Source organism: Prenolepis imparis, unplaced genomic scaffold (genome assembly GCF_030444845.1).
Source record: "Prenolepis imparis isolate NDT839.2.m4 unplaced genomic scaffold, iyPreImpa1.0 SCAF_17, whole genome shotgun sequence".
In the NCBI taxonomy this organism is placed as follows: Eukaryota; Metazoa; Arthropoda; class Insecta; order Hymenoptera; family Formicidae; genus Prenolepis; species Prenolepis imparis.
Genome location: NW_028141175.1, coordinates 108,915 through 136,809, shown reverse-complemented (window position 1 = coordinate 136,809; position 27,895 = coordinate 108,915). Strand labels below are relative to the sequence as shown.

General features: G+C 32.0%; 7 protein-coding genes across 15 annotated transcripts in view; 5 read left to right on the top strand and 2 right to left on the bottom strand.

The window, feature by feature from the left end:
* Nucleotides 1-295: 295 nt before the first annotated feature.
* Gmd (GDP-mannose 4,6 dehydratase) lies at nucleotides 296-3,977 on the top strand. Of its 2 annotated transcripts, none has more exons than XM_083056328.1 (7): nucleotides 296-554; nucleotides 788-1,030; nucleotides 1,124-1,316; nucleotides 1,422-1,654; nucleotides 1,731-1,946; nucleotides 2,053-2,121; nucleotides 3,809-3,977. In XM_083056328.1, exons 1-7 carry the CDS (start codon nucleotides 501-503, stop codon nucleotides 3,839-3,841), a joined length of 1,041 nt encoding a protein of 346 aa, XP_082912454.1. In that variant the 5' UTR covers nucleotides 296-500; the 3' UTR covers nucleotides 3,842-3,977. The 2 variants fall into 2 exon arrangements, with proteins under 2 accessions (XP_082912454.1, XP_082912453.1); XM_083056327.1 differs by lacking the exon at nucleotides 3,809-3,977 and adding an exon at nucleotides 2,667-3,008.
* A 494-nt stretch (nucleotides 3,978-4,471) lies between these two features.
* Nucleotides 4,472-6,544, top strand: LOC145946607 (tetratricopeptide repeat protein 17). The gene is made up of 4 exons (XM_083056333.1): nucleotides 4,472-4,843; nucleotides 5,087-5,347; nucleotides 5,810-5,962; nucleotides 6,137-6,544. The coding sequence occupies exons 1-4, from the start codon at nucleotides 4,763-4,765 to the stop codon at nucleotides 6,293-6,295; spliced, it is 654 nt and encodes a 217-aa protein (XP_082912459.1). The 5' UTR covers nucleotides 4,472-4,762; the 3' UTR covers nucleotides 6,296-6,544.
* A 9-nt stretch (nucleotides 6,545-6,553) lies between these two features.
* LOC145946606 (NECAP-like protein CG9132) lies at nucleotides 6,554-10,901 on the bottom strand. Of its 2 annotated transcripts, none has more exons than XM_083056332.1 (3): nucleotides 10,607-10,901; nucleotides 10,003-10,422; nucleotides 6,554-9,619 (listed from the first exon to the last, which is right to left on the bottom strand). In XM_083056332.1, the coding sequence occupies exons 2-3, from the start codon at nucleotides 10,354-10,356 to the stop codon at nucleotides 9,359-9,361; spliced, it is 615 nt and encodes a 204-aa protein (XP_082912458.1). In that variant the 5' UTR covers nucleotides 10,357-10,422; nucleotides 10,607-10,901; the 3' UTR covers nucleotides 6,554-9,358. The 2 variants fall into 2 exon arrangements, with proteins under 2 accessions (XP_082912458.1, XP_082912457.1); XM_083056331.1 differs by having other exon boundaries at nucleotides 10,003-10,399; nucleotides 10,607-10,898.
* Nucleotides 10,902-11,199: 298 nt separating this feature from the next.
* On the top strand, nucleotides 11,200-15,073 carry Gk1 (Glycerol kinase 1). 4 transcript variants are annotated; one of them, XM_083056326.1, is made up of 11 exons: nucleotides 11,217-11,379; nucleotides 11,433-11,604; nucleotides 11,771-12,029; nucleotides 12,211-12,434; nucleotides 12,509-12,715; nucleotides 13,092-13,202; nucleotides 13,311-13,564; nucleotides 13,679-13,884; nucleotides 13,991-14,122; nucleotides 14,218-14,305; nucleotides 14,935-15,073. In XM_083056326.1, the coding sequence occupies exons 2-10, from the start codon at nucleotides 11,527-11,529 to the stop codon at nucleotides 14,301-14,303; spliced, it is 1,557 nt and encodes a 518-aa protein (XP_082912452.1). In that variant the 5' UTR covers nucleotides 11,217-11,379; nucleotides 11,433-11,526; the 3' UTR covers nucleotides 14,304-14,305; nucleotides 14,935-15,073. The 4 variants fall into 4 exon arrangements, with proteins under 4 accessions (XP_082912449.1, XP_082912452.1, XP_082912450.1 ...); XM_083056324.1 differs by having other exon boundaries at nucleotides 14,925-15,060; XM_083056323.1 differs by lacking the exon at nucleotides 14,935-15,073 and having other exon boundaries at nucleotides 11,200-11,340; nucleotides 14,218-14,440.
* Nucleotides 14,955-24,893, top strand: Nos (Nitric oxide synthase). 3 transcript variants are annotated; one of them, XM_083056319.1, is made up of 15 exons: nucleotides 14,955-15,095; nucleotides 16,163-16,300; nucleotides 17,228-17,364; nucleotides 17,478-17,640; nucleotides 17,766-17,857; nucleotides 18,079-18,220; nucleotides 19,099-19,238; nucleotides 19,738-21,350; nucleotides 21,431-21,600; nucleotides 21,830-22,040; nucleotides 22,128-22,215; nucleotides 22,296-22,420; nucleotides 22,667-22,812; nucleotides 23,280-23,471; nucleotides 23,616-24,893. In XM_083056319.1, the coding sequence occupies exons 2-15, from the start codon at nucleotides 16,196-16,198 to the stop codon at nucleotides 23,721-23,723; spliced, it is 3,432 nt and encodes a 1,143-aa protein (XP_082912445.1). In that variant the 5' UTR covers nucleotides 14,955-15,095; nucleotides 16,163-16,195; the 3' UTR covers nucleotides 23,724-24,893. The 3 variants fall into 3 exon arrangements, with proteins under 3 accessions (XP_082912445.1, XP_082912446.1, XP_082912444.1); XM_083056320.1 differs by having other exon boundaries at nucleotides 14,957-15,095; nucleotides 16,167-16,300; XM_083056318.1 differs by lacking the exon at nucleotides 14,955-15,095 and having other exon boundaries at nucleotides 16,059-16,300.
* Sdhb (Succinate dehydrogenase, subunit B (iron-sulfur)) lies at nucleotides 22,905-26,144 on the bottom strand. 2 transcript variants are annotated; one of them, XM_083056330.1, is made up of 8 exons: nucleotides 25,987-26,144; nucleotides 25,513-25,643; nucleotides 25,283-25,426; nucleotides 24,904-25,099; nucleotides 24,700-24,801; nucleotides 24,203-24,325; nucleotides 24,001-24,113; nucleotides 22,905-22,974 (listed from the first exon to the last, which is right to left on the bottom strand). In XM_083056330.1, the coding sequence occupies exons 1-7, from the start codon at nucleotides 26,026-26,028 to the stop codon at nucleotides 24,015-24,017; spliced, it is 837 nt and encodes a 278-aa protein (XP_082912456.1). In that variant the 5' UTR covers nucleotides 26,029-26,144; the 3' UTR covers nucleotides 22,905-22,974; nucleotides 24,001-24,014. The 2 variants fall into 2 exon arrangements, with proteins under 2 accessions (XP_082912456.1, XP_082912455.1); XM_083056329.1 differs by lacking the exon at nucleotides 22,905-22,974 and having other exon boundaries at nucleotides 23,819-24,113.
* A 112-nt stretch (nucleotides 26,145-26,256) lies between these two features.
* Nucleotides 26,257-27,895, top strand: part of LOC145946631 (uncharacterized) — a 4,381-nt gene continuing 2,742 nt past the window's right edge. Inside the window, 2 exon segments of the mRNA XM_083056382.1 lie at nucleotides 26,257-26,514; nucleotides 27,026-27,870. Of these exon segments, the coding sequence (XP_082912508.1) occupies nucleotides 27,217-27,870 (654 nt within the window). The 5' untranslated portion in view covers nucleotides 26,257-26,514; nucleotides 27,026-27,216.

The window sequence follows — 27,895 nt, the reverse complement described above, 5'->3', positions numbered from 1 at the left end:
ATAATTTATATTATATGTAATATACATTTTGTACTTTAGTATACAATATATCATTCGTTCATGCCTGATTTGTATTTCTCCTAACTTTTTATTTTAAACAATTATATTAATAAAAATGATTCTCATTCGATAGAGCATATGTATATGAATATTAACTAATTAAAAGATGTATTTAATCAACATAAATGATCTTTGTATTAAATAATATCTATATGTATAAAAATTAAAAATTTGACATTTTTTTTTAAATTAGACATCGATATATCGACTATCGACTATCGACTATGTAGTCGCGCGTACTATTTTAATGACACTATAGAATGACGGCCTGTCTAATCTTCCTGTCTGTGTGTGGAAAATGAATAGAATAGGATAAGTATTGTGGTTTTTCATCTGTATTAGTTTCTTTTAACCGATAAACGTTATCGGTATCGGCCATGGTCTGAGGCAGTAGACCGTGAATAAAAAGAGAACTTTTATTGGTTATATTGACATTCGACATGGCAACCGGCGATGGTCGACGTGTCGCTTTAATAACAGGCATAACAGGACAAGTAAGTAGTCGATTAAATATATATTTAATTTAGCACACATACAATTTTCTAATTCTTTATGTAATACTGCATTTTATATAATAAAAGAAGCGAGAACAAGGTTCCAATTATGTAAAATGTTCTCCTCACTAAATATATTTATTACTACTTTTATATCACCTTATATTTTGAGATATATAATAGTATAATTTAAATTTTGTTTTACTTTAGTCACTTTTAATTTATTATTGCAGGATGGCTCTTATTTGGCAGAAAATTTACTGGAGAAAGGATACGACGTGCATGGTATTATAAGGAGAGCTAGTTCATTCAATACCGCTCGCATTCAGCATCTTTATGCAGATCCAAAATGCCATCGCCAAGGTAAAATGAAGTTGCATTATGGCGATATGACTGATTCCAGTAGTTTAATTAAAATCATTAGTGCGGTACAGCCAACAGAAATTTATAATCTTGCGGCACAAAGTCATGTTATGGTTTGTATATTTTATCAAATACATATATCATATTTACAATAAATTGAAATTGAATTTGATATTTTCTATCTTATATTTATTTATATATTATAGGTGAGTTTTGAAGTGAGTGAATATACTGCAGAAGTGGATGCAGTAGGAACTGTACGATTATTAGATGCAATACGTACTTGTGGTTTAGAGAAATCTGTAAAATTTTATCATGCATCAACTTCTGAACTTTATGGTAAAGCGATAGAAGTTCCGCAAAACGAAAAAACACCATTTTATCCACGTTCTCCATATGGTAATTGAAAGATGGAAATACAAGCATGCGAATATCCACATATATGCACATACCTATATATATTTCAATATTTTTATATATATTTCATATATTTCAAAATTTTAGCTTGCGCAAAGTTATATAGCTTCTGGATTGTTGTAAATTATAGAGAAGCCTATAATATGTTTGCATGTAATGGCATATTGTTCAATCATGAGAGCCCGCGAAGAGGTGAGACCTTTGTCACGAGAAAAGTGACCAGGTCGATAGCAAAAATACACTTGGGTCTACAAGATGTGCTTGAATTAGGAAACTTAGATGCAAAACGAGATTGGGGCCATGCCAAGGATTATGTAGAAGTTAGTAGTAGCACTTTATGATAAATAATTAAAATTTCTAAACCTATATAATTTGTAATATGCATTGTATGTACAGGCAATGTGGTTAATGCTTCAACAAACACAACCGGATGACTATGTCATAGCAACGGGAGAAACACATAGTGTAAGAGAATTTGTAGAAATAGCATTCCAATACGTAGATCGTACAATTAAGTGGGAAGGCGAAGGCATAAATGAGACAGGGCAAGATGCAAAAACCGGTCAAGTATTAGTTCGCATAAATCCAAAATATTTCCGTCCAACAGAAGTGGTAAGATATTATATTCGTTGTATAAATTATGAGAAGTGAAAAATAAATTTTGTGGCATGAATTATATATTTGATCTTTTTCTTTATTTTGTTCTGTTTTTGGATAGGATATACTTTTGGGTGATGCATCAAAGGCAAGAAACAAATTCGGATGGAAAGCAACAATCACATTTGAGGTAATTTTCTCTATTTATTTATTGCATTTACATATCTAATCCTTTGTCTCCCAAAAAATCATATATAGCAACAAACTTATAATTAAATACAGAACTAAAATTTTTCAATAATTTTTATTATATTAAGTATAACTATTTAGTTTGATACATTGAGCTATGATTTTCTCTCTTCGATAATTTTTTATTTCATATTTTTTACTTATGATATGTAATGAGTTTAATGTAGTATTGTATATTTGTAATGTATATATCTAATAATTTTAAAATATTCCTTTTAATATGTAAAAATTGAATACAATATTAGTAAACAAGATTTCAATATAAATTATGCTATATTAGAATTCTGTTACATAATTCTCAGTAATATTCTATAATATTGTATTTATTGTATCAGTTTCTATTTAATTTTATTTAAACTTTTTAATCACTTTCACCTTCAACTTAAAGAGAAAAAAGTAATAAAACTCAAAGGATTAATGTATTATATATATATATATATATATATATATATATATATATAATACATATACATATATATGTTACAGGAACTTGTAAAAGATATGATGGATTCTGATTTGGAATTAATGTCAAAAAACCCAAATGCTTAATAATCTTTTATTTAAATTGTGATATGGAAAAATGCATTTTTTCTAATATATTTGGTTTCTATGTGAAATATTTAAAAATTTTTTATTTTATAAATATTATAAATATTTTTAATCATGATATTTTTTAATTTAAAAAATAATGATATTTTTTAATTTTAATTTCTTTTAAAGAGTAAGCAAATTCTTTTTTTAATACTATAATCTTATGATAATATACACACATACATAATATGAAACAATCAAGAATGTAATTGTATAAGTATTAAATATATACAGAAAAAGAAAAAGAGGCTGATATAAAGTGCTGATGATTTTCAAATAAAATGAAATAAAAATATAATCTTTTACTTAAAACTTAAAACATGAAAAAACATATATATTATTTTTGATAAGTAATATAAATTATTGTGAAGTCTAACAATTTTTTCCTTTCCACAACTAATTTTATTACAGTTTACTCTGGAATCTCCCTTGAATCTTTTATTTCACTGCATATGCACAGAATGAAAATGTGTGTTCTTTTATTTCGTTTTACTATTTACATAATGACATAAATTAAAAATGTTATATCATATGTATATGTACATGTTAATTATGAGATATATAACAATTATTAATTTTTCTTATAAATTTATCTGAATATGTGAATATATTTATGTATAAAATGACTAATTTAGTAAAAAAATAAATACATAAATATGTTTTATTTAAAAATCTTAAAATTTCATTTTTTCATGAACTTAAATGTATTAAAGTTTTTGTTTTATGTTTGAGAAGGATACAGTCAATATTTTATTAATAATAAGTTTGTAACAAAAAATATGACATCTCGTAATATATTCATTTTTTAATAATAGCCATCGCATGTCCAATTACACGAATCGAGAGAGAAAGAGACTCTTGATCAGACTTCTCTCTCTCCTTTTCTACTTGAGCTTCATCACCAAAGCATGAACATACATACCTGTCTTTATTCTTACTGTATCTATGGATAATAGAAACGGAGACTAGCATTATATTTATCTCCCCCCCCCCCCCCCTCGACCCTTCTCACTTTTCTATTTTCCTGTCGTTTGTAGGATTGTAAACAATTCAATCGGAGGAAGGATTGAGAAGAATGCGACTGTCGTGGATCAAGGGGAGATACGCGCTTTGTTTGCTGATTCTGCAAATAAAATTGACGAATTCGCGGACATCCTGGCGCTTAAACGGCGCCGACAAAGTTGTGAAGACGACCGACTTCGTGAGCACGATCGAGGACGATCCGATTTTTGATATCCTCGCAAACAGCATTGTTATTAGCAATGGCCAAACCTGGAGCAGGACCGCGACATTGGGCAAGCACGAGAAAGTACAGTTATATTGTCAGGAGTGCAAAGGTTTCGCTAGTCAGGAAAGGTAAAGTCAACTGTGTCATTATTGTGCCAAGTGTTGCCTAGTTAGGTTATAAAATTATATCCTTTTGTATTTTTTTTTTAGCTGCATATTGTTTATTTTATTTTCTTTTAATTTTTCCTCTCCCTTTCTGCTGCATTATGATATTGTGTTTCGATAGTATGAAATATTGTATGGCGTTTTGTAGCCTTAAGTAGCAGATATTATTTTGACGATTCAAGAAACCTCTCTTGGTCTTTTTGTTTGAATCATAAATTTATTTGCATGAAATTTTGTTTTCCCCCCCTTTTTATTATACACGAGCAATACTATTTGTATGACATAATTTTTTTTTCTTCCTGTAGTTAGCGTTTTGTGTGTGGCTTGCTGTTCATTCAGTGTTAAAACAGCCCTAACTTTGGTCTCCTTGACGCAGACGACTCTCGTCATACGTGTTGAAGGACACAAAAAATATCAATGAGTCCTTTCCTCTGTCTTCGCGAGTGTCAAACGAGCAAGTGACGTGCATCTCTGGTCAGCAATGTGACAACATAATATTGGATTGCGGCAAGCCAGTGAATTTTACCTATTATGACAATCTGATTGGTGTGGCAAATAGGAACAAGCACCCATTGGTACCAGAACCTAATGTGGCACTCATGTTCAAGAAAAACGGCGGTAAAACTGTCGATGTTGATATTGACTTGCTAGAGAAACGCTTGAAGAAAGCAAAGCGAGAGGTATTTATTTCAAAATCTTATCTAGAAATCTTGTCAGATATCATCTGCGTCAGTTCTAACAATAAGTAAAAGCAGAAAAACTGTGCACCTAATTTGCATTTTCATTCTTTCATCGAACATTTTCACAAGAAATATAATTGTAATATAAAAACATTTATATCTTTGAAATAATAATGTTATTATGTATATATATTAACATGAATTTTCTTGATTTATCTTTAAAAATGAGTTTTTTTTTTCCAGAAACCAAAATCTGTTCAATTGTATAATCAGATAGGAAATTTTTGGCGTATTAAAGGCGATGCACAAAGATCAATTGAATGCTTTCGTAGAGCACTTGCTGTGTCGCCGCATAATGCAGAAGTGCTCTTGAACTTGGCTAGAGTATTACTAGTACAACATTACTTGGATGATGCGACGTACTTAGCCAGGCGATCCTTAGAATTGCAACCTCCAGATCGCAATGCATGGGAACAATATCTTACACTTGGACAAATATTCAAAGTACATAGACAATAATCTAATAGCAATTAACTGTAAATATATTCGTATTGATATATTTGTATTGAAATTACAAAACACTGAGATCACTTTGATATAAAAAATTTATTTGATAAATTAGTGATAATAAGAAGGAAATATAGAAATTATAAAAAATAATGATTATTATATAAAATATAAATTAACTGATTAAATTTCAACTGGTTTTTTTGGAAACTCGTAAACAAATTAATTTTAATCGTTTATTTTTTCTACATATTTACTTATCTATTATACAAAATTTAATACTTCTTTTTCTAGTTGTAATTCAGTACATCTCTTTTTCTATTATTATTTCAATAAATAACCATTTAATGCTAAAGAAAATCTAAAAATAGAATTGATAATTATATTCCCACTAAATTTTTCGAAGAATAGAATTCAGTATTATTAAACACATTTTTATCTTTTATATTCATTTTGCAGGCATATGGACACTTTCAAGAAGCAGCTGTTCATTTGCGTCACGCACTGGAATTAAAACCAGATCTTTCTGACGCTGCCGATGCGTTAAAGGAAGTCGAGTCATTGCCGGCTGCAAGTATACATATCTATACGTTGCTGATTATCATCTGTTTGGTACGTAAATTAATTGAATGCATATACAAATTATGTTCAGCCTATATCAACTAATAAATAAAAGTTTCTAATATTTTTTCGAAACTAATTAGAGTTCCTTTTTTTCTCGTTTTTTTTTTCATGTATCTAAAAGCCGGAAATTGTTACTGATATGATTGCTTGTTATCATTGTAGGTACTTGGTGTGCTCTTGGTTGTGTTGAGCAGTGTAGAATGTGATGAGGATTCAACTCTAGTCAGTGGACAGCTTCAGCGTCCAGTACAACGACATTTTAGTCGTGCTATGGCTATGCGTAGTTTACGGCTCAACGTTGCACGTAACAAACGTTGTTGATAATGATGATTCATTACTTGACGAATCACTCGTTCGTGCAAGTGATAGAATAACTTTTCATGCCATAACGATTTATCTCCCTGCAAAATATTATTTGTAATACGATTCGTAACAATTCTTGGGATGCACTCTTTAACTATTTATTATGTATTTCTGCGCGGAAAAGAGAATATATAAAAGGAATACATAAGAATTGTATTGCTATCTAATCATGCCTGCTTTCTGATCGAGCTTTCATCGAAAGGTAAATTCGATAAATTTAATTTCCATTCAATATTTATTCTTATTCTCTTAATATGTTTACAGAAAATAAAAAATATGGAATGTTACACGCACTCAATATCACGCAAACCCATACGCACATATATATTATATATAAATCAGAATTACAATGATTCTCTTTAGTTGCTATCACATATATAATACGATATACATTGCAACAATCTCTTTTATTACCACATACATGAAATTAGAATAGATACAAGGGATATTTTCAATTTGTTTTCCATCTATATCACTTTGTAATATAATATATTAATATACGATTAGAGCTGAATATTAACTTTAAGATGTTATAAAGTGTTTCAAAAAAAGATATGACATACCAGCAAAATCTTATTCTTAAAATTTATAATATCTTTGATATATTTGATATCTCTGATATATTTGATATCTCTGATATCTTTGATATCAGATTATGATTGTGTAAAAACAAAGCTATAAAGCTATACGCAAAAAAATTTCTACAACAGAAGCAGAGTTTCTATTTAAAAAAGTGTTTTATCAAAACAAAAAAAAAATTTCTATCAAAGTGTTATTTAAAGGTTTATAAATTGCAACTATTATTTGTGTCTTTAGCTATGCATTCATTTTTGCTTTTGATATATTGTAATTCCAAATATTTGTTGAAGTTTTAAAGTTATAGTGTTGAAAAAATTATTTCGCATAAAATTTAGCCTCTAGCTTTTACTTGTTTTATTAATTATAATGTTGAATAACTTGATAATCATATTTTAAATATTTTATCTAGCTAATTCTTTAACTAATATCAGCAAGGTTATCCTTCCCTCCTCTCTTGGCCGTTCTATATATACGTTAAAAATATCCTTTACATTCATATATACATACATTATATATTCATTTTCTATTTAATTATTACTTTTATTCAAACATTGTTTCTTAGATATATGATGTAAAAGTTTATTTTTAACGTTAAACATTATATAGCTCTCTTTGATTACTATTATTTTTATACAACTTTGACATTTTTTTTTTGCTGTCACTTCACACTTTTTTTTGAAACGACTTCTACAAGGAAAATCCTTGCAGAAGAAAATAGTATATGATAAAATTTCATCTAAACACTCATTCAACAAGTTTCACACTAACAATATGTTTAACAAGATTATTTTATATTTTACATTAAAATTTAATTGATTTAATGTAAATAACATTGTACAATTTATGATCTAATCAACGAGTTATAGATACATATAGTATAATAGATTCTATTTTTTTGCCATGGAGGCAAGTATTGTGCATTACGCCGAATTTTTACATACAGGCATGTGAAACATTTCTAGTAATACATATGCATAATCTTTACATGAATGCGCGTGCAAAATAATTGCATATATTTCTCAATCAAAAAAAAGCAAACATTACCCAAATATATATTTTTCTTATTTATATTATTTCAAATATAAAGAAAATGATAACATCTTTCTTCATTTGCTAGACAGAAAAATTTTATCTTGCAAAAAAAGATGTAATATAAGATCTAAAAATCAATTTTCTAATCGTATTCGCGATTAAAAAACAAATATTTTGAAACTCAATAATAAAATATTTCTTTGTAATATTGTTAAGCATTCTATTTCTTTATAAAAATTTATTAATAATTATTAACACGTTTGAGAAACGAAATCTATAGAAAAAAACTTTGCAACTTTATTTCAGTGAATAAAAACCTGGCTTGCCTCAAATATATTTAAAATTTAATAAAGAATTTTATATATGGACATCCAGTGTATGAGAAAATTAGGTCTCGTTTTCACAGTAGGCCTTTATAGTATCTACAAACATTGCGAGCTAACAGCCGAGGCCAAATATTATAGATATTTAACGTAACATATTAATGTCGAAAAAAAAATTATTTGGATATCATATATATTAAATTTTATTATAAAATTTATACAATCTATTTAAATGCCAGTTTTAATTAATAAATAATTGTTCTTTGTATCTCTAATTATTTGACTTTTACAATTTATATTAACATTAAAGTTAAACTCTAGTGTTAAAGTCTCTTTTCTCTTCTATTATATTTTTTTATAACTTGTGATTTTTCTTTGCTATAAGAGACTTCACACACACACAACATAGCATTAATATAATTTGCAAAAGTTGAACAATTAAATATAGACTAGAGAATAATTATTTATCAATAATTATTTGTCATAAATTGAGAAAATAGTATCATGTATTCCCTCCTGTAAGTACTAAACAGATAGTGTTAATTATTGCAGACTGGCTCAAATTTGCTTCTAATTTATTGGACTAGTTTATACAAGGCACTAAATGCATCTTTAATATCAACATTTACACATATAAAAATTGTATTATATCTCGAGATACATTGGATGTCCGAAAGCAATTGAGACGAAAATGTTTGAATGATATTTATAAGTACTAAAATTTTTTTATGATAAGTTTTCCGTTTCATGGATGCTGCTATAATTTTTATCGCACACTAGATTAAAGTACATACATACATATGCACATACACATGCTTACATCCATTCATACATATTGATATATATATATATATATAAGATTTCTATTATTCATACAGATATCCTTTCAACAATCACTCTTAAAATCAGTAGCTCTCTTCTTGTATATCTATTATATATAATCGATTATTTTAATTATTTTAATATATATGGTGATTCAAAAATAGATAGACAAACTTTAACAACATATTGGGAGCTTCTAAAATTTGACCATCTGTTTCAAAATTACCCTATACATAATAAAATATTTATACATACATTTTTAAAGTTAGAATTGTACCCAACTTGCATTGGGTACTGTAGGTGTGGATGCTGATGCTGATGCCGGCTGAGAAGCGCTGGCAAACTCGCCCCATTCAGAACTTGTGAAATCTTGATTCTGACTCTGTTGCGGTTTATGCGCCGGTGAGGAAGTAGGAGTCTTTGCTGGCGGTGGAGCAATCTTGACTCCACCTGGAGGTGGTGGCAAACCCGTGGCTGCACCGGTACGTTGTTTAGACTTGGATGAAACCTCGCTGCCATCTTTTTTCTAAATAACAAGTATGTCGAAAAATAGTTTCAAGATTATGCCATGAAGATTATTTGTTGAAACATTAAATATTAAATATCAAGAAATAATTTGTGAATTGTTCCACATTAATTTATGCAATTTTACACAAATTTTAAACAGAATATTAGAAAATAAAAGAAAAAACATTTTTTTCCAATTATTAAAAACTAGCAGAAATGATATACAATATGTTAATCTGATTTTGACACATTTGATTATCTGACTTGAAGAAATATTTTCTCTTCATGTGTAAATTTAAAAAAAAGTTCAAATATTTCATTAAAATTTTTAGGTTTTAACAAAAAACATGTTCTTAAAAATTGATCGAAAAAAAAGTAAATACATGATGAACATATCCTTACAGTGATCTTCATGTTAATCTTGATAGTTTCACCTTCCTTGAATCTGAGATCCAATTCCTGTTTCGGCTTCTCCTTCTCTTTCTCAATTTGTTCTCGATTCTTTAACCATTTGAAATGATCTTGAAGAGAGACATTCAAGTCAAAACTATCAGATCTGTCTAAGAAGCCAACACCTATGAAGGCTGACCGTCCATTATCATCTTGAATTCTCAGGACGAAGTATCGGGAGGAGTCGGTAACCGGTTCAACCGCTATTCCAGGATACTGCTCGATAGGACACTTGGCGAACAATTCGCCTGTAATCTTGTCCTCCAGCTTTATCGTTATGCTATCTCCCTGTGACACTAACCGCATGCGACCAGTCCACGAAGGTTCCTGCAGGTTCCAGTCAGCCGCCCTGTGATGAAATCACGGATGAAGCTGCATATGGATTCATATAGATAAATAAAAAAGGTAACGTGTCCTTTAATTTACTTTACTAGACTCATTCGCGAACAACGTTTAGCGCTGTTAGGAACCGAGAAAAAAAGGTACACATCCTTCTGACATATTGAACAACTATATCAAATGTCATTCGTTATAATAAACGTGGTTTTACGTTTACCGATAACCCCTGTTGGTTGACCTTGGCGGAATTTTGAAGACGAAAATCTCGGATTTCACCAGAAGGACGCTTTCGTAAGTTTCCATCGCGCCTGCCTGATAATTAACTTTCACGAGAAACAGAGGCGCAGCCGAGGAGCTACAAACAGTCACAACGCACACAAGGCTACTGAAACCGCTATTTAAAAGCAGTTCGTGGAGTCTTCTTGACAAATCTACGTCGCGATCCGCCGTGGATTGATAAGTTTTATCTCGAGTCACGCCTTCTATCCCTCTCCATCATATTTCTTTCCTGCATCGCCCACGATTTGCCCATAGATTAAAAATTGATGGAAGAAAACGTGTCGATTTTTCCAATTAATTTTGAGGTGACGAAAAATTCAAGGTTACCAGATTCATCAAAAAAAAAAAAATACCATATCTCTAGCGTCGCGTTCGAAAATATGGAGCAGCGTTTTTTCCACCAATCAGGACAAAGGAAAATTCCTTTCCTCCTGATTGGTCGATCAAACGCTACTCCGACGAGTAGATTTTTGAACACCCATAATCCCCCTCCCTCTTCGTGTGTGTATATTTAAATTTTGTTTTTCGTACATTTGCATAAGAAAGTAAATTGAATGACGAATTTATTTGTTTGTCAAAATTTTCAAAAATCTGAGATGAATGGATTTAATTGTATGTTTATCGATTTTAATTATGATATGAGCTTGAAACCTCTCTTGGTACATCTTAAGAGTAATTATTTCTGAAATTGGGAATATCAATATTGGAAATGTAAGTACGTTGATATCTCTTTATATAAAGCTCTTATATCCGTTACGTAACAGGATGGACAAAGGTTATATACCTATATCAATGTATGTCATTAACGGAGAATAACGCACGAGAGTGACTTTCAATCGCTACACGAGAAAGAAAAATATGCCTGAAAACGTGAAAAAAACCACCGGACCTTACATAGGTGCTATTGATGAGGGAACAAGTAGCGCTAGATTTTTGGTAAGATTGATTTGAAATAAAATTTTATCTACATATATATATCTTGTCATATGAGAGAAGGATACTCGACAATAAGAATCGTCGCTCGATTAAACTGTAAAATAAAAACTAATGAGATTGTTAAAAATTAATGCATTTTGTAAAATTTACTTATACATTTTTTTAGGTCTTTGATGTGCTGCGCAGGAAGGTAGTTGCTTTGCACCAGATCGAAATCAAACAGAAATATCCTCAAGAAGGATGGGTGGAGCAGGATCCAAAAGAGATATTACAAGCTGTCATGGAATGTATACAAGAGACTGTAAAAAAGATGAAAGAAATGGGCTTATCGAGTTCGGATATTAAAGCTATTGGGATTACTAATCAAAGGGAAACAACGGTAGTTTGGGACAAGAATACTGGAGAGCCTTTACATAATGCAATTGGTATAAACAGATAAAAAACATCTCATTTTTACATCACATTTCATGATAGATTTCTCACTAAATTTTTATACATTGCATTTAATACTTTAATGCAAATTAATAAGGACTATTTGTGCAAGAAATTTTGTCTCACTATTTACATGTTAAATATTATTAAATAAAATTGTCATCAACTTTACAGTATGGCATGATATGAGGACAACGACAACTTTAGAAGATGTATTGGATAACATTCCTAATAAAACTAGAAACAAGAATTATTTGAAACCTCTATGTGGTTTACCAATGTCTCCTTATTTTAGTGCACTCAAGATACGCTGGTTGATAGATAACATTCCACGTGTGAAGCAAGCAGTGAATGCAAAAAAGTGTGCTTTTGGAACAATTGACACATGGCTTATTTGGGTGAGTAATCAAGTTCTAAAATAAAAATAAATAAAATATTTTGAACGTTATCATCATATACTTCTTGTGTTTAGAATCTTACAAAGGGTCAATTGCACATTACGGATGTATCAAACGCATCTCGCACAATGCTAATGAATATTGAAACATTAAAATGGGATTCTTTATTATGCCGCTTCTTCAATATACCGCAGCATATTCTTCCTGAAATACGATCCAGTGCAGAAATCTATGGCCATGTTTCAAATCCGGAAGTACTTACAGGCATAGCTATAGCAGGTGTAAGTATGCATAAAGAATTTTATATTATATTTACTTATAAACTTAGATTAATTTTTGTGCATATGTATATATGTCCTTTAATGTAGAAATATATTTGTTAAGACAAAAGTTACTTTACTTTTGTAATAATTTCAGTTGAATTTAAATTTTATTAATTTTATAAATTTAATTTATTTGTTCTTATTAAGATTATTTCAACTATAATTTTTTTAAATAGCATAATAGACTTAATTCATCAATGTACAGGAAAATTCTATAGCAAAAATGTAGGAAAATATATTTTTTCAGTGTCTTTAGGAGTATGAGAAAAAAATTTCTTGTTTACACTTGAAGTAGCATTATGTAATAATTATAATATTTTTCTTTGTATTATAGTGTGTGGGCGATCAACAGGGAGCTCTTCTTGGTCAACTATGTTTGAAACCTGGTCAAGCAAAGGCTACATATGGTACAGGATGTTTTCTACTTTATAATACAGGAAATATAGTATGTATAATATAAAACATAATGTAAAGAGGGAAAGTAAATACTTCCCTTTTTTTATATTAAAAACGAATATGCTCTTGAAAAGTAAATAAAAATTCCGCTTTACAGAAGGTCGATTCGACGCAAGGTTTAATAACCACTGTTGCTTACAAGATTGCACGATCTCCAGCTGTTTACGCGCTAGAAGGGTCCGTCGCTGTCGCTGGAGCTGCTTTAACTTGGCTGCGAGATAATATGCAACTTCTCGGTAATTTAGCGCAAACGCAGGATATGGCAGAGCGTGTAAAATCTTCTGGCGATGTGTACTTTGTGCCAGCTTTCTCAGGGCTGTACGCGCCCTATTGGCAGCAAGATGCGCGCGGGTATTGTTCTTTATTTTTTTCCACTTTTCATTTTTTTTTTTTTATTAAATAAAAGTTTAAAATTTTTCTTTTTAATCAAGCTATATCTTTGTCTCATTTATACGATTTAATCAGAGTGATTTGCGGTATTACTGAAGATACGGAACAGTACCATATCATACGAGCAGCATTAGAAGCAGTCTGCTTCCAAACGAGAGATATGTTAGAAGCAATGGTGAAAGATTCAGAAACGAAGCTGACAATGCTGCAAGTTGATGGCGGTATGACTGTGAACAATTTGTTAATGCAATTACAAGCGGATTTAACAGGGATAACTGTTGGTGAGTAAATATTAATATGATTCCTCTATATTGTCAAAGTGATAAATTACTTTTTTTATAATCAATATAATGTTTCAAATAAATAATAATTATATGTGTTGAATAGCGAGACCAAACATGGTTGAAACAACAGCACTAGGTGCCGCTATTTTAGCTGCTATTGGTGCAGACTTAATTGATATAAACGAAATGGATGCATCTCAAATGACCAAATTTTCACCTGTGATTAGTGAAAATGGTAAATATTCGTATCTTTTTTTTACACAGCTGTAGTAATTTAAAAACCGAAATAAATAAAAACATTTAAATAACATTTTAAATGTTTCATTTTAGAGAGAGATCTCAGATATTCCAAGTGGAAAATGGCTATTGAAAGATCCATGAAATGGGATTGTTCTACAAGTTTAATAAATAATTAATCGTACGTATACATATTTTTATAAAAACGAAATAAGTATTTAGAAAAAGAGAAAAATATAAATATTATAAGACGTTATATGATGTTATAGCTACAATGGTTTTTTTATAATAAATTATAGTTATATAGCATTTTAAACATTACGTTTAATAGACCTCGATTTCCGCTTTTCCGTATCTTCCATTTTTGAATATATATAACATAATATAAATAATAAATTACTATAAATTAGCATAAGGAATTTTCTTATTTTTAATATTATAAAAGTATGTCCTCTTTAAATAAGCACATTTGAAGTTAAAAATAATTTTTGTGTGTGAATTTTACTAATTACTAATATATATCTTTAAAGGATTATATATATATAATATGACAGATAAGAAAATATCTAATTTTTTCCAGAAATAAAAAAATAATCATTGAATTTGAATTGCAAAAATAATAACAATTCTGTATCCGTTTGTTTCTCAAATTTATATACATGCAAATATTTATATTTTTAACTTTATTTCTTTAAATTTTAAAATTTAAGTGTTTATTAGATATTTGTTTCTAGTGAACTAATCAGTTCACTTTGTAATATATGATTTATGATTCGCCTTGTGATATATGATCAATATAGTATTATATAGAAGTCGATTTTCCGTCGATGATCACCACCAAAGAGCGAATCGACCGACTTTGGTTTACTCTGTTGGTCGAAGCACGAAGCTTCGATGCAGAAAGCGATCACTTCGTGTTCTGACTAGCCATATCGCAAACTGACGTGCGTGGCAAGAGCTGTAAAAGAATCGTAAGCTATATTTTTGCTACAACTTTAAATATGTATTGAGCAATTACTTCTTCAAACATAGTATTTTGATTTATTATTTAATTTATTTCTGCGGAAAAATAATTAAAATTTATATATATTTTTATATATTGAAATAATATATTTTTAGAATTAACATAATAGAATAGAATCACTACTTTCATAAAGATTTATTTTGATTATTGATTTTATTTAATTATCAAGAGCTTAAGTCTTATACAAGATCGTTATATATTCTATAATGCATATAATATGTATATCGCAAAAACTTATATTTCCTTGAAATTTATTACTAAATCTAATATTTAACTGAATTAACTGGATTTATAGATATTTATTTGCTTAATTCTTAAGTTGCTTTTTGAATTATAATTAATAATATAATTAATTTTAGAGATTTTTTATTTATTTATTTAAAAAGAGAAAGAGAGAAAATATTGATTGATAAAAACTTTTGAAAAAGAATATCATATTTTTGTGCTTTGGCTATTCAGTTTTCAGACATAATGTGTATATGTGTGTGTATTATAGACATATAAAATTCGGTTAATTCGCAAAATAATCGGCTAATACTAAATTAAATTAGCTAAAGCACACATGAAAAATATATTTTATAATTATTTTAAGTTTTGGCCAATCAATTCTGACTAGTTTATAGCTGACTGCAATTTATTGATCATATAATTATATACATATACACACATTATGCATATATATTTATATATTGTTATTATTGTTATTATTATTATTATTATTATTATTGTATATTGTAATTTATTATTACTAAAAAAATTAACGTAAAAAATAATACGTAAGACATTAACATGTATTGTATAGACTGCGTTTCTGCTATAAATTTTCATTTTAACGCAAAAAGTATTATTTGTTGATCGATCCCGGAACATTCCGAGGACAAGCGGAATGGATCAATGTTGCGCATGCTGGCGCATGTGAGATGACGGCACGTGAGATGCTGCGTTGTGTCATCTCTGTGTCCTCTCTACTCATCTTTTCCTCTTTATCGTCACACTTCTCTCCATTCTGTTAAGCAAGAAGCAGTTAAAAACACTTGTGAATACAAGATGAAGGATCACGACGGAACGTGTCAACAAAAGAAGCCTACGAAACTGAAAAATCTTGCGGACAAGACAGAGGCGTTTGATTCCTTGCACGTAAAAAATGCCGAGGTATTAAAAAAAAAATCTTTTAATCTTGAAAATTGATAGCAAACGAATTAGAAATATTATATTATTCTTTATCATAAATAATACAAAATAGTCTATTATCGGTGATACAATCGAAAAAGAAGCTGAATTATACGTATTAAAACATATAAGAATCAAAAATACAGAATAAAATTTTTTTATACAGATTTATGTAAATGAAGAGAAAATCTAACTCTTAACATAATTAAAGTATTAGTAATATTTTGTCTTTATTTTGAACTTGCTTTATATATATAATTTTCAATTATAAAAGTGCCACGGATTTATATTTGTTTTAATTATTATATATAATATATATAATTTATTATTATATAATAATATATAATTATTATAATACATAATAATATATAATTTGTTTCTCCAGTATTATATGGTCAATTAGGATGTTGATTCTTTTTACTCGTTTTATAATCCTTTATAATCACTATTGTGATGTATCAGATGATCTATGAATGATTTATGTAATTAAAACTTTTTGATAAACGTGCAAAATCTTTCGCGATAAATAAGGCTAATATTTGAAAAATAGTATCATGTCCCGAAAAATCATAACTTTGGAAAATTTGAGAAGTGAAACAACATCCCGAAAGATTATAATTTCAAAATTAATCGAAATCTGAAAAAACGATAGAAGATATATTATTTGATTTTTTAAGATTGATTTTCTTTAAAATCGTATAAAAAAATTTTATTCCACATTTTCTATTTGTTTCATATAGAATACTTTCCCGATTATATGTCGTTAATAACACAAGCCACATAAAAAATTCTTTTTATTGAGACTTTTACGGTGCACATCTTAATAATATGGTTTAAACTAAAAGCGTGGATAATGAGAGAGAAGCATTCAATTATTTGAAACAATAAATGTTAAATGAATTTTTGTAGAAAACGCTTTGTACGAAGCAATCCTGTCTCGGTAGCATAATGCAGCTGCCGCTTCATGGAACCGAACCGCGTACAAAAGAGGAGGTACTAACTCACGCGAAAGATTTCCTGGAGCAATATTTCACTTCCATCAGAAGGTATATATATATATATATATATATTCATGCGTTGATGTCTTTAAATTATATAATAGATTTTACAAACGCGTTTCTTCACAGTCGCATATCTTTGTCTTTGTCGATTAACACAGATTAAATAGCGATGCTCATCGCGCACGTTGGGAAAGCGTGCAGAAGGAAGTGATTTCCACTGGTACATATCAATTAACGGAAACGGAATTGGTGTTCGGCGCAAAAATAGCTTGGCGAAACGCCGTGAGATGCATCGGCCGCATACAATGGTCCAAATTACAGGTTTATTTCACATCACATTTTTTCGGGCTAACGATATTTTTCGCGAAAAAGAGCTCGTTTGTGTATATTCGAAAAAAAATATATATTTTTGTTTGTTAATCTGTTTGTAAAATAAACATCCGCAGGTCTTCGACTGCCGCTACGTTACAACTACAAGTGGCATGTTCGAGGCTTTGTGCAATCATATCAAGTACGCTACAAATAAAGGAAACATTAGGTAAGAATACATTTATATGACATAAACCGATAAAATTGCATAAACGTTATAATGCCAAGTAAAAGTGAAAATAATTATTAATTATTTTTTAAATTGAGAAGAAATAAAATTTAATATTAAATTTAATTCTTTTAAAAATAATTTTAAAAATAAATTTAATTAAATTGAATATTAATTATCTGCAACTTTTTATTATATGATATTTAAACTTTTTTTTTCAGGTCTGCAATAACAGTATTTCCGCAACGCACTGACGAAAAACACGATTACAGGGTATGGAATCAGCAATTAATTAATTATGCGGGATACAAAAATCCAGATGGTACTATTACTGGAGATCCTGCTAGTGTAGAATTTACAGAGGTCAGAATGCATTTATACATATTTATTCGTAAAATTCTACATTTGTTTATTTTGTACCGAATGTGTTCTATTAGATTTGATATTGAATATTACGCATCTTACTCAAAGTTTAATTTTTCCGATATAGAAAATTGAAAAGGCTAAAATTAAATTGAATCATAGGATCAAATGAGATTATTTTTATCCATTACAAGTTATATAAATTACCCGATAAGCATATCAGAATATTTCGTTTTTAGAGAATTTTAGGGGAAAATTTTTAATTCTTTGGTACGAGAAAATTATATATGTATAAGTAACGCTCGTATAAATATGCCATCTGAAAAATATTGATAATACAAATCGTTACGTTTACATTGTCTCGGTTGTCTCGGCTATAAAAATAAAATTCTTTGTTTCAACGAATCAATCAACAGCTATTGTTTCGTGCTCTTATATTACCGATAAGATTAATCTTGGAATTATCAATAAGAGTTATCAAATGAAAGAAATTACTATTCTGAAATATTATATAGCGAATTAAGATTAAAATTTAAGCATAAATAAATACAATGTAATATAATTTTAAAAATATACATATACATAAATAAATATAAATGATAAAGTTTAAAAAATACGTAAATAAATATAATTAAAAATTCCATTTTTAATATATTATTATTTCAAATATAATATAAGAGTTTCATTAATAATAGAGGAATTTACAAGAAATTCAGTATTTAAAATTATTATAGACATAACAATATGATTGTATTAGATCTAGAAACTCGTCAACAATCTAAAATCAGAAAATATTTTCAACTTCTTGAAACATAAAATCCTCTATAAAGAATGCATTTCGAAAATAATTTAACAAAAGCAACATTTTGCTTCAACAGATTTGCATGAAATTAGGATGGAAAGGAGCGCGGACCAAATTCGACATATTACCGCTTGTTTTATCCGCCAACGGACATGATCCAGATTACTTCGACATTCCAAAAGATCTGGTACTCGAAGTACATCTAAGTCATCCTACGTAAGCAGTTGTTGAAGTTTCTAGAAGAAACTTTAATTTCATATTTTTAATTATATATAGTTTTTATTTATTACATAAATTTAATTACTACGTTGACATATTATTTATTGCATTATGTTTATTCACGTTTTTTGCAAGTGTACTTCTTTAAGCCTTTTCTTGCCTTACTGTAATTATATATTAAATTATGTCAGATGACATAATTTTTTATTTCTAGCATTATAATTCAATATAAATGCATTTAAAAATCGAGAATTTTAACATCAATTTTATGCATCTGACATATAAGCATATTCAGACTCTTGAGTAAGAAGACGATAAAAAAAGAAAGAAGTGCATTTAGAATATATACAAATCTATCTGATATAAATAAATAATTCTGTTCTCTGAAATAAAATATGTGTCGTTCGGATTTATCGCATTAAATTCCAAGAGTTATACGTTGATTATATCATAACTCCATAAAGAGGTAATATATATCTGTCTTGCATTTTGACAGGTATGACTGGTTTGAGCAATTGCAGCTCAAGTGGTTCGCTATTCCGGCCGTATCTGGAATGGTTTTCGATTGCGGGGGTTTAGTGTTCACCGCGGCGCCCTTCAACGGCTGGTACATGAGCACCGAGATTGGCTGCAGAGATTTGTGCGATGCTCACAGATATAACATGCTCGAGATAATAGCGACGAACATGGGCCTGGACACTAGGACAGCCATATCGTTATGGAAGGACAAAGCAATGGTGGAGGCTAACATCGCGGTGCTGCACAGCTTTCAGATAAAGAACGTGACGATCGTGGATCATCATACAGCTTCGGAATCTTTCATGAAACATCTCGACAACGAGATGCGTCTCCGGAACGGTTGTCCCTCGGACTGGCTGTGGATTGTACCACCGATATCTGGATCCGCGACACCGGTGTTTCACCAGGAAATGGCCCTCTATCACTTGAAACCTGCCTACGACAACCAGGATCCAGCGTGGAAGATTCATGTATGGAAGAAAGGACGCGATAAAAAATCAACGTCGAAGAAGCCAAGACGAAAGTTTCATTTTAAGCAAATCGCGAGAGCCGTGAAGTTTACGTCCAAGCTGTTTGGACGGGCGTTATCGCGTCGAATAAAAGCGACCGTATTGTTCGGTACGGAAACCGGTACGTCCCAAATGTATGCGGAAAAGTTGAACGAATTGTTGGGCCACGCTTTTCATTCACAAGTACTTTCGATGGCGGACTACGACATCAGTAATATAGAACACGAGGCTCTACTAATAGTGATAACTTCCACTTTCGGGAACGGCGATCCGCCGGAAAACGGGGAAGTCTTCGCGCAGAATTTGTATGCGATGAAGATGAACGACGCTTACATCATGAACAGCGAGAATAAAGTGAATCTGGCGACCTCCAAGTCATTTATCAAGGCCAATAGTCAAACGGAAGTAAGCGGATCGAAGAAGTTAGACAGATTGGATTCTCTGCGCGGCTCTACGACGGACTCGCAGACCGAGGATATCTTTGGACCTCTCAGTAACGTCCGATTCGCCGTGTTCGCGCTAGGCTCGTCGGCGTATCCGAATTTCTGCGCGTTCGGCCGTTACGTCGACAACCTGTTGGGCGAATTGGGCGGAGAACGATTAGCCCGCTTGGCTCAAGGTGACGAGATGTGCGGGCAGGAACAAACCTTCCGCAAATGGGCAGCCGACATTTTCACGGTCGCATGTGAAACATTCTGCTTGGACGACGATGATATGTTGGCGGAAGTGGCCCTGTCCCTGGGTTCCGAGGCGCTGTCCGCGACCACGGTCCGTTTCGTGGAGGCTAATCCGCAACCGATCGACAAAGCATTTAGCAAATGTCACAACAGAAACGTGACGATGTGCAATATGCTTCGAAGAACCAACTTGAGCGGCGACGAGTCCAGTGGAACGACATTGCTTCTGGAATTGGACGAGTTAGTAGGCATGGATATCTCTTACAAGCCTGGAGATCACTTAGGCGTATTTGCGTACAATCGGGCAATACTTGTGGAGAGAATCTTGCAACGTATACAGTCTACTTTCGACGTTGATAAATCGATCGAGCTTCAACTGCAGAAGCAAGCGCATACTCCTAATGGTGTCGATTTTAATTCACTTTTCTCTATTTCTTTCCTCCTCTCTCCTCTATCATATAATTATAATAGCGACTTTTTCCAGGCATTGTAAAAACGTGGGTACCTCACGACAGATATTTACCGAATTCCTTAAGGATGTTGTTAACTCGATTCTTGGACATCACGACGCCGCCTACGCCGAATCTATTAAGATACTTTGCTTCGATAGCTACAAACGCAAAAGAACGGGCGCAGCTTGATCTTTTAACTTCTGTAAATATGTAAATACGTAAATGTACTAAATATAATTCTGTTTGTCGAAGCACATCAGAATTTGAAAAAGAGTTAAATATTCGAAAAACAAAAGAAGAAAATATTCATATATCATTAATAGTGTTATAAGTTAATATATTTCTCTTAACTCTAAAAATATATTATTTTATTCTAAAATTTAATGAAAAATATGATACAAAAATTGAAAAAGAGATTCTCCTTGGAATAGGATCCGGCGGCTTACGAGGATTGGAGACATTGGAAGTACCCTAACTTGGCCGAAGTTCTGGATGAATTCCCATCCGTGACTCCGTTCGCTCCGTTGCTCGTGCTTCATCTGACGCCCTTGCAACCGAGATTTTACAGTATTTCGTCGTCTCCCGCCGTGCACCAAGGACAAATACATTTAACAGTCGCAGTGGTGCAATACCGAACACAAAGTAGCTTATTCTTCTTTTCTTGTTTTCATTCATGCTATAATTCATATATATACTCTGCAATTTTATAATTTTAATTACTGATTCTAGACGGTTCCGGACCAGTACACTTTGGTGTTTGCTCCAATTATCTGCGAGAGATAGCTGAGGGGCAACAGCTGCATGTGTTCGTGCGAAGGTAACTATTTCAAAATTTTGCCGATGAAACATTACGTAAAGATTTTGCGTCAAATATATAATTATTGATTAATATTCAAGTGCGCCAAACTTTTATATGCCGATGGAAACTAAGGCCCCGATAATATTGGTGGGCCCAGGCACGGGAATCGCTCCTTTCCGAGGCTTTTGGCATCATCGGTTTGCTCAAATGAAACTCCAGCACAGTATGAATATTTTTTCTTATATACATCTATTAGTTTCATGTATAAATTTTGATATATACCATTTCTGTAACCATGCTGTAAAATCACTAGTAATTGTCGACAACAATTGTTTATGATATAAATAGCGGCAATCCGATATATATGTCTCATTTATAAATGGTTTATAAGATTATTGTCCGAGATTGATAGTTAAATCTTGAAAATCACATTCAGAAGTTACTTTTTTGGGGGAAATTATATTTGCAGATCAAACGTTTGGGAAGATTTGGCTGTTCTTTGGCTGTCGTCAAAGAAATTTGGATTTGTACAGACAAGAAAAAAAAGAAATGCTGGAAGCTGGTGTTTTGGATAAAGTGTTTTTAGCATTGTCCCGAGAGCCTGGTATCAAGAAGGTAAAATACACATCACAATATATGTGTTCTATTTAAAAAAAATTAATTAAATAGAAGAAAAAAGTTTGTGGAGATAGAATAATACTGCTAAGTAGTTTGAATCTTTCGTGTATTGAAAAATTTGAATTCTTTCATTCAAATACATCTTCGAAAGGTACTCATCTGAAATGCAAGAATAGCTCATTTAAATTAAGCATTTTGCAAGCACAGCGAATAACATAAGATTTTACAAATACACGAATCTCACAAAAAATTTCAATTAATTCAAATTCGTGAATATATATTGATCTCTATCCATGTTCCTTGAATTATAGATTTATTTAATCGCAATGTAATCGTTTCTTTCGTTCATCACATTTTGTTAATAACGAAAAGTAGCAAAAAGTAAATACGATAAGTAGACAAACTTTTAACAAATATTTATAATGGTATAAACTTAAATTTGCATTTTGTATGAATCTATCTAGACTTATGTGCAAGATTTGATCCAAGCGGAAGCAGCTCAGATTTATAAGATGGTAGTATATGAGCGCGGACATTTCTACGTTTGCGGAGATTGTACAATGGCGGAAGACGTCTATCAAACATTAAAACAAATTATACAAACGAATGGCCAAATGACGGACAAAGACGTCGAAGCGTACATGTTATCGCTCAGGGTAAATTTTTCATTCATTATTATTCTTTTTCTTGCCGTATCTGCTATTTATACACAGTGATATACAGTATGATGACAATTAACAAAGCCATGCTACAAGGATATAAATAATTTCGCTTGTATGCAACAATTCTCTTTCCTTCAGGATGAGAATCGCTACCACGAAGACATATTCGGCATAACGTTGCGCACGGCTGAGGTGCAAAATCGATCGCGTGAGACTGCTAGGATTCGAATGGCTGCCGAACCATAAAGACACCATCGGGCTAACAAACCACCATGGTCTAAGTAACTTTTATTCGAGGGCTTGTGCTATTGCATCAATAATTAATAATTACTGCACCGCAATTAGTTCCACATGGTAGGAAATATTTTATTTAAATAGAGCGTAACAGCGATTTTTCGATTGCTAAAGTATTTTATCCACTAGATACGCACATCTTCAGTTGTACGAAATATATTACTCTCATATATTCGCTGTGCACGCAATATAATGTAAGACAGATATATATAGAACTTATTGCTTCTACCTGATTTCTCTTTGCTATGGAGAGGCTGTCGCACTAAGTTCTGGTTTTGGTTTCTGACTAATATTAGCTAACAATTTCTTTATTTCTGCTATTGCCTTTCCGGGATTCAGACCCTGTAAAAACAAAGAAACATTTGTGCTTTAATTTTACGTAATTTTGCAAATTTTGAAATATCGAATTGAAATTGATAAATTAAACTCACCTTTGGACAAGTACGTGTACAATTCATAATTGTGTGACAGCGATAAACTGAAAATGGGTCCTTCAGTTTCTCCAGACGCTCATTCGTTTGAGTATCTCGCGAGTCAATAATCCATCTATAAGCCTAATGAAAATACATATAATAGTTAAAAGTTTAGAAAAAAAATAGCATAAATGTTGAGAACAAACTTCAAATGAAAACAAAGTTGTATTGAGCAACGTTTATATATATATATATATATATATATATATATATATATAATTTTTTTTTTCCCCCTTTTCTAATTGGATTTATCTTTAAAGACATAAATGTGCAATATTATTTGTTTAAAAGATAATAATTATATGCTTGTTATTTAATTTTGATTTATATGTGTTTATCTCATTCTAAGAATTTCTTGTATCATTTTCTTCTAAACTTATTATTGGCGCCTGATTATTCTATTACAGGGTACACAATAATATCTAGAATAATGTGTGTTAATATTAAATGCTTACTTGCATAAGTACTGCAGGGCCTAAATATTTATCACCATTCCACCAGTAGGAAGGGCAAGAAGTACTGCAGCAAGCACAGAGAATACATTCATAGAGACCATCCTGTATCAGAAAAAAGCTTAAATTATGTATTTAATTTTAAGAGAAGTGACTATAATCAAAGTGGAAAATCAAATAAATATGATGACAAAGAAGCCTGTTTACCAATTTTTTACGGTCTTCTACACTCTGCAAATACTGTTGATTACCAGCTTGCTTTGCATCTTTATGCTGTAGCCAAGGCTGTATACTGCGATATTGATCGTAAAAATTGTTTAAATCTGGCACTAAATCCTTGACGATATACATATGTGGTAAGGGATAAATGTCGCACGATGAGCTTGTGTTTTTATCAATTTTGCTGAAACACATAATGAGAAACATTTTATTTTATTTTTCGTACTTTTAAATTTTAATAGAAGTGCGAATATTTATATATATAAGATTTAATTTATATATGAGAAGAAAGCCCAATCAGAGTTATAAATCATATCTTTAATAATCAAGTAATATAAACATATATATATACTAATGTGCTTAATACCTGATACATGCCAGTGTGTTTATTCCCTCGATATTCATAGCACAGGATCCACAGATACCTTCACGACAAGAACGACGGAATGTCAAAGTTGGGTCAACCTCATTTTTTATTTTAATCAATGCATCCAGCACCATCGGTCCACAACTAAACAAAAAGATATAAGATGCAAAACATGAAACGATATAATTTCAGAAAAATATTTAACTTACGATCGAAAGTAAGACACCTACCTATTCAGATCAAGTTTATATTTCTGCATGTATGGTTTCTCATCAGGCTTGTCTGGATTCCAACGATAAACTGAAAAGGTCTTTAATCTGGCTTCAGCATTTTGAATCGCCGCAGTGTGCAAACTTCTGACCTATAAAATTGAGAAAGTTAATACCGAATTAGAATTACAAATACGTAACATATAGAAGACAGACATACTTAGAGTTAACAATCTATATATTATTATAAAAAATAATCTCTTATCAATTATGGAACTGGTTTGCCATTTTTATTAAATTCTAGTTGAGGTAAAGATTAACAGCTGGCTTATAAGAAAAATGACACAAGTACAGTTATGACATTCTAATTACATGCTGCATTATTAAACTGACAAGTGTCTCCACTGTGTGAATGGAAAAAAAGAATTATTAAAAAAATTACATAACGTCTTAACAATCATTAATAACTTTCTCGTTCTTCGCAGAAAAACCTACTTGAAGAAGTGCATTTCTGCAGGTATATGTTATCCCGACCATCTTCACAAATAACTTTTCTTTACATCAACCATCAACACAAGCTCATGATACTTGCTTATGTAACTAAAGATTTGCATGTGATCAATCTAAATATATAAAGCCGATGTTACATCTGTAAAGTTTGGCGGCAGAACAGAATCTCGAATACTCTGTATTCGATGGCCAATAGTAGCCAGTTTGAATAGGGAATTTCTAGGTTGCCGAAGAAGCAGCCAATCGGCAGCCTCGTTGGACGGAGCTCGCGAGAGAGAGATGAAATAAGGAAATCGATCTACGTGTATTATTATATTTATGGATCTAACGAGGTAGAGAACGCAAAGTATCCTGGGAACTCTGGGAGGAACGCGCCGACGATCGTTTGATGGCGAAAAAAACTTTTGCATTTTATTGAATATTTATTTACAATTGTATTAAGAATTGATTATGTAATGTGCAAACAAACAGACTCGAATTGTACGTCGTAATAGTGGACGTTGAAAGTTTAAGGTCAGTAGAAGTTTCTCGTCGTTTCGCGGTTTATCGTTATAGATTCTAACCTACATCTCGTTTGTCAGAGTGATTGACCTTAAATAGATCAATCGGATGGTCTCTGGGTGATTTTTACTTCTGCGTTAACGTTATTACTACTTTATTTCTCGGCTCCAAGAACTATTAATTGCATTGCAACTGTAGCATGAGAAAATTTGGGAGTTACTTTTAGTGAGTAAATATTAGTATAGATTCACACATGCTTGTTAGAGAATTTGTGGAAAGATATAATGGATATAAGTTTGCCCGTGAAAAGAGAGAGCAACATAACAATCTAAATTTAGATTATAGATTTTCGATCAAGAAAATATTATGTTAAATACACTGCACATATAATTTTTCAGTGAAAACGCAACAAAAGTATAAAAGAAAAGATACAAAATGGATAAATTGATTGGTCGAGTGATCTAACGTATAAAGAGATTAATCTTGCGAATGTAATGTAATACAATGTAGAAATGTGTTTCAGGTTCGTACTAAAAGACGACCAAAGCTCAACGCGTCCATCGGGCCGATAAAAGAGCCTTCCTGTCCCCGCGCCTCTGTAAAGCCCTCTCGTGGCACAATTGGGCGCTGGGCCAGGCCGTGCAACGCTAGACCGGTGAGTTCCCACACAAAATATTGCTTGGTAGCACGGCGGGCACTCAAAACCAACTAACCATGTCTGTACAAAGTGTTGCTCTGGCATCTCTCCACGCCACCTATACCGACTCGGAGGGCGAGGACGGGGTGGAAGACGAACGGCTGCAGGAGGAGAATTCGAACACTCCCCAGGGGGCCGCCCCGCATAATGCCCAAGTCGGTCGTCAGCCCCAGGCCCGATCTGGCACCAGTCCCATATCTCGAGGCCGTTCAGCCTCGCACAGTCCCGTCGTCGGCAAGTCTGCCGGTAGTAGCGACTTGCCGGGCGCGGCTACGAAGGTGCAACGATTGGTCTCTTATTTTGACGACACGGTAATCTCCGAGGACGACGAGGGGACGGGCGTAGCTGCGCTGCCGCCGCCGTCGCCGTCGCCACCGCCGGCACCGGCACCGTCGTTGACGACGGCGAGCGTAGCGATTGTCGCGACGGTCGCGGATGGTCGCCCCGAGGAGAACGGTCTCCCGGGTCTCCCGGGTCTCGCGATCGCCACCGGGACAGGCACCGCCACCGTCGCCGCTACCGCCGTCGCCGGCAGCGCTGAGCGTCGCTCGCCCACCTCGCGTCCCGGAGAATTGCTTTCAGATAATAACGGGGAGACCAAGGACCCATACGGTGTGACGATACCACCGGAACCCTCGGGTCAGTGTCCCGCCGAGCTGCAGGACAAGATAGTACTCTGCGTTGATACCACTGCTT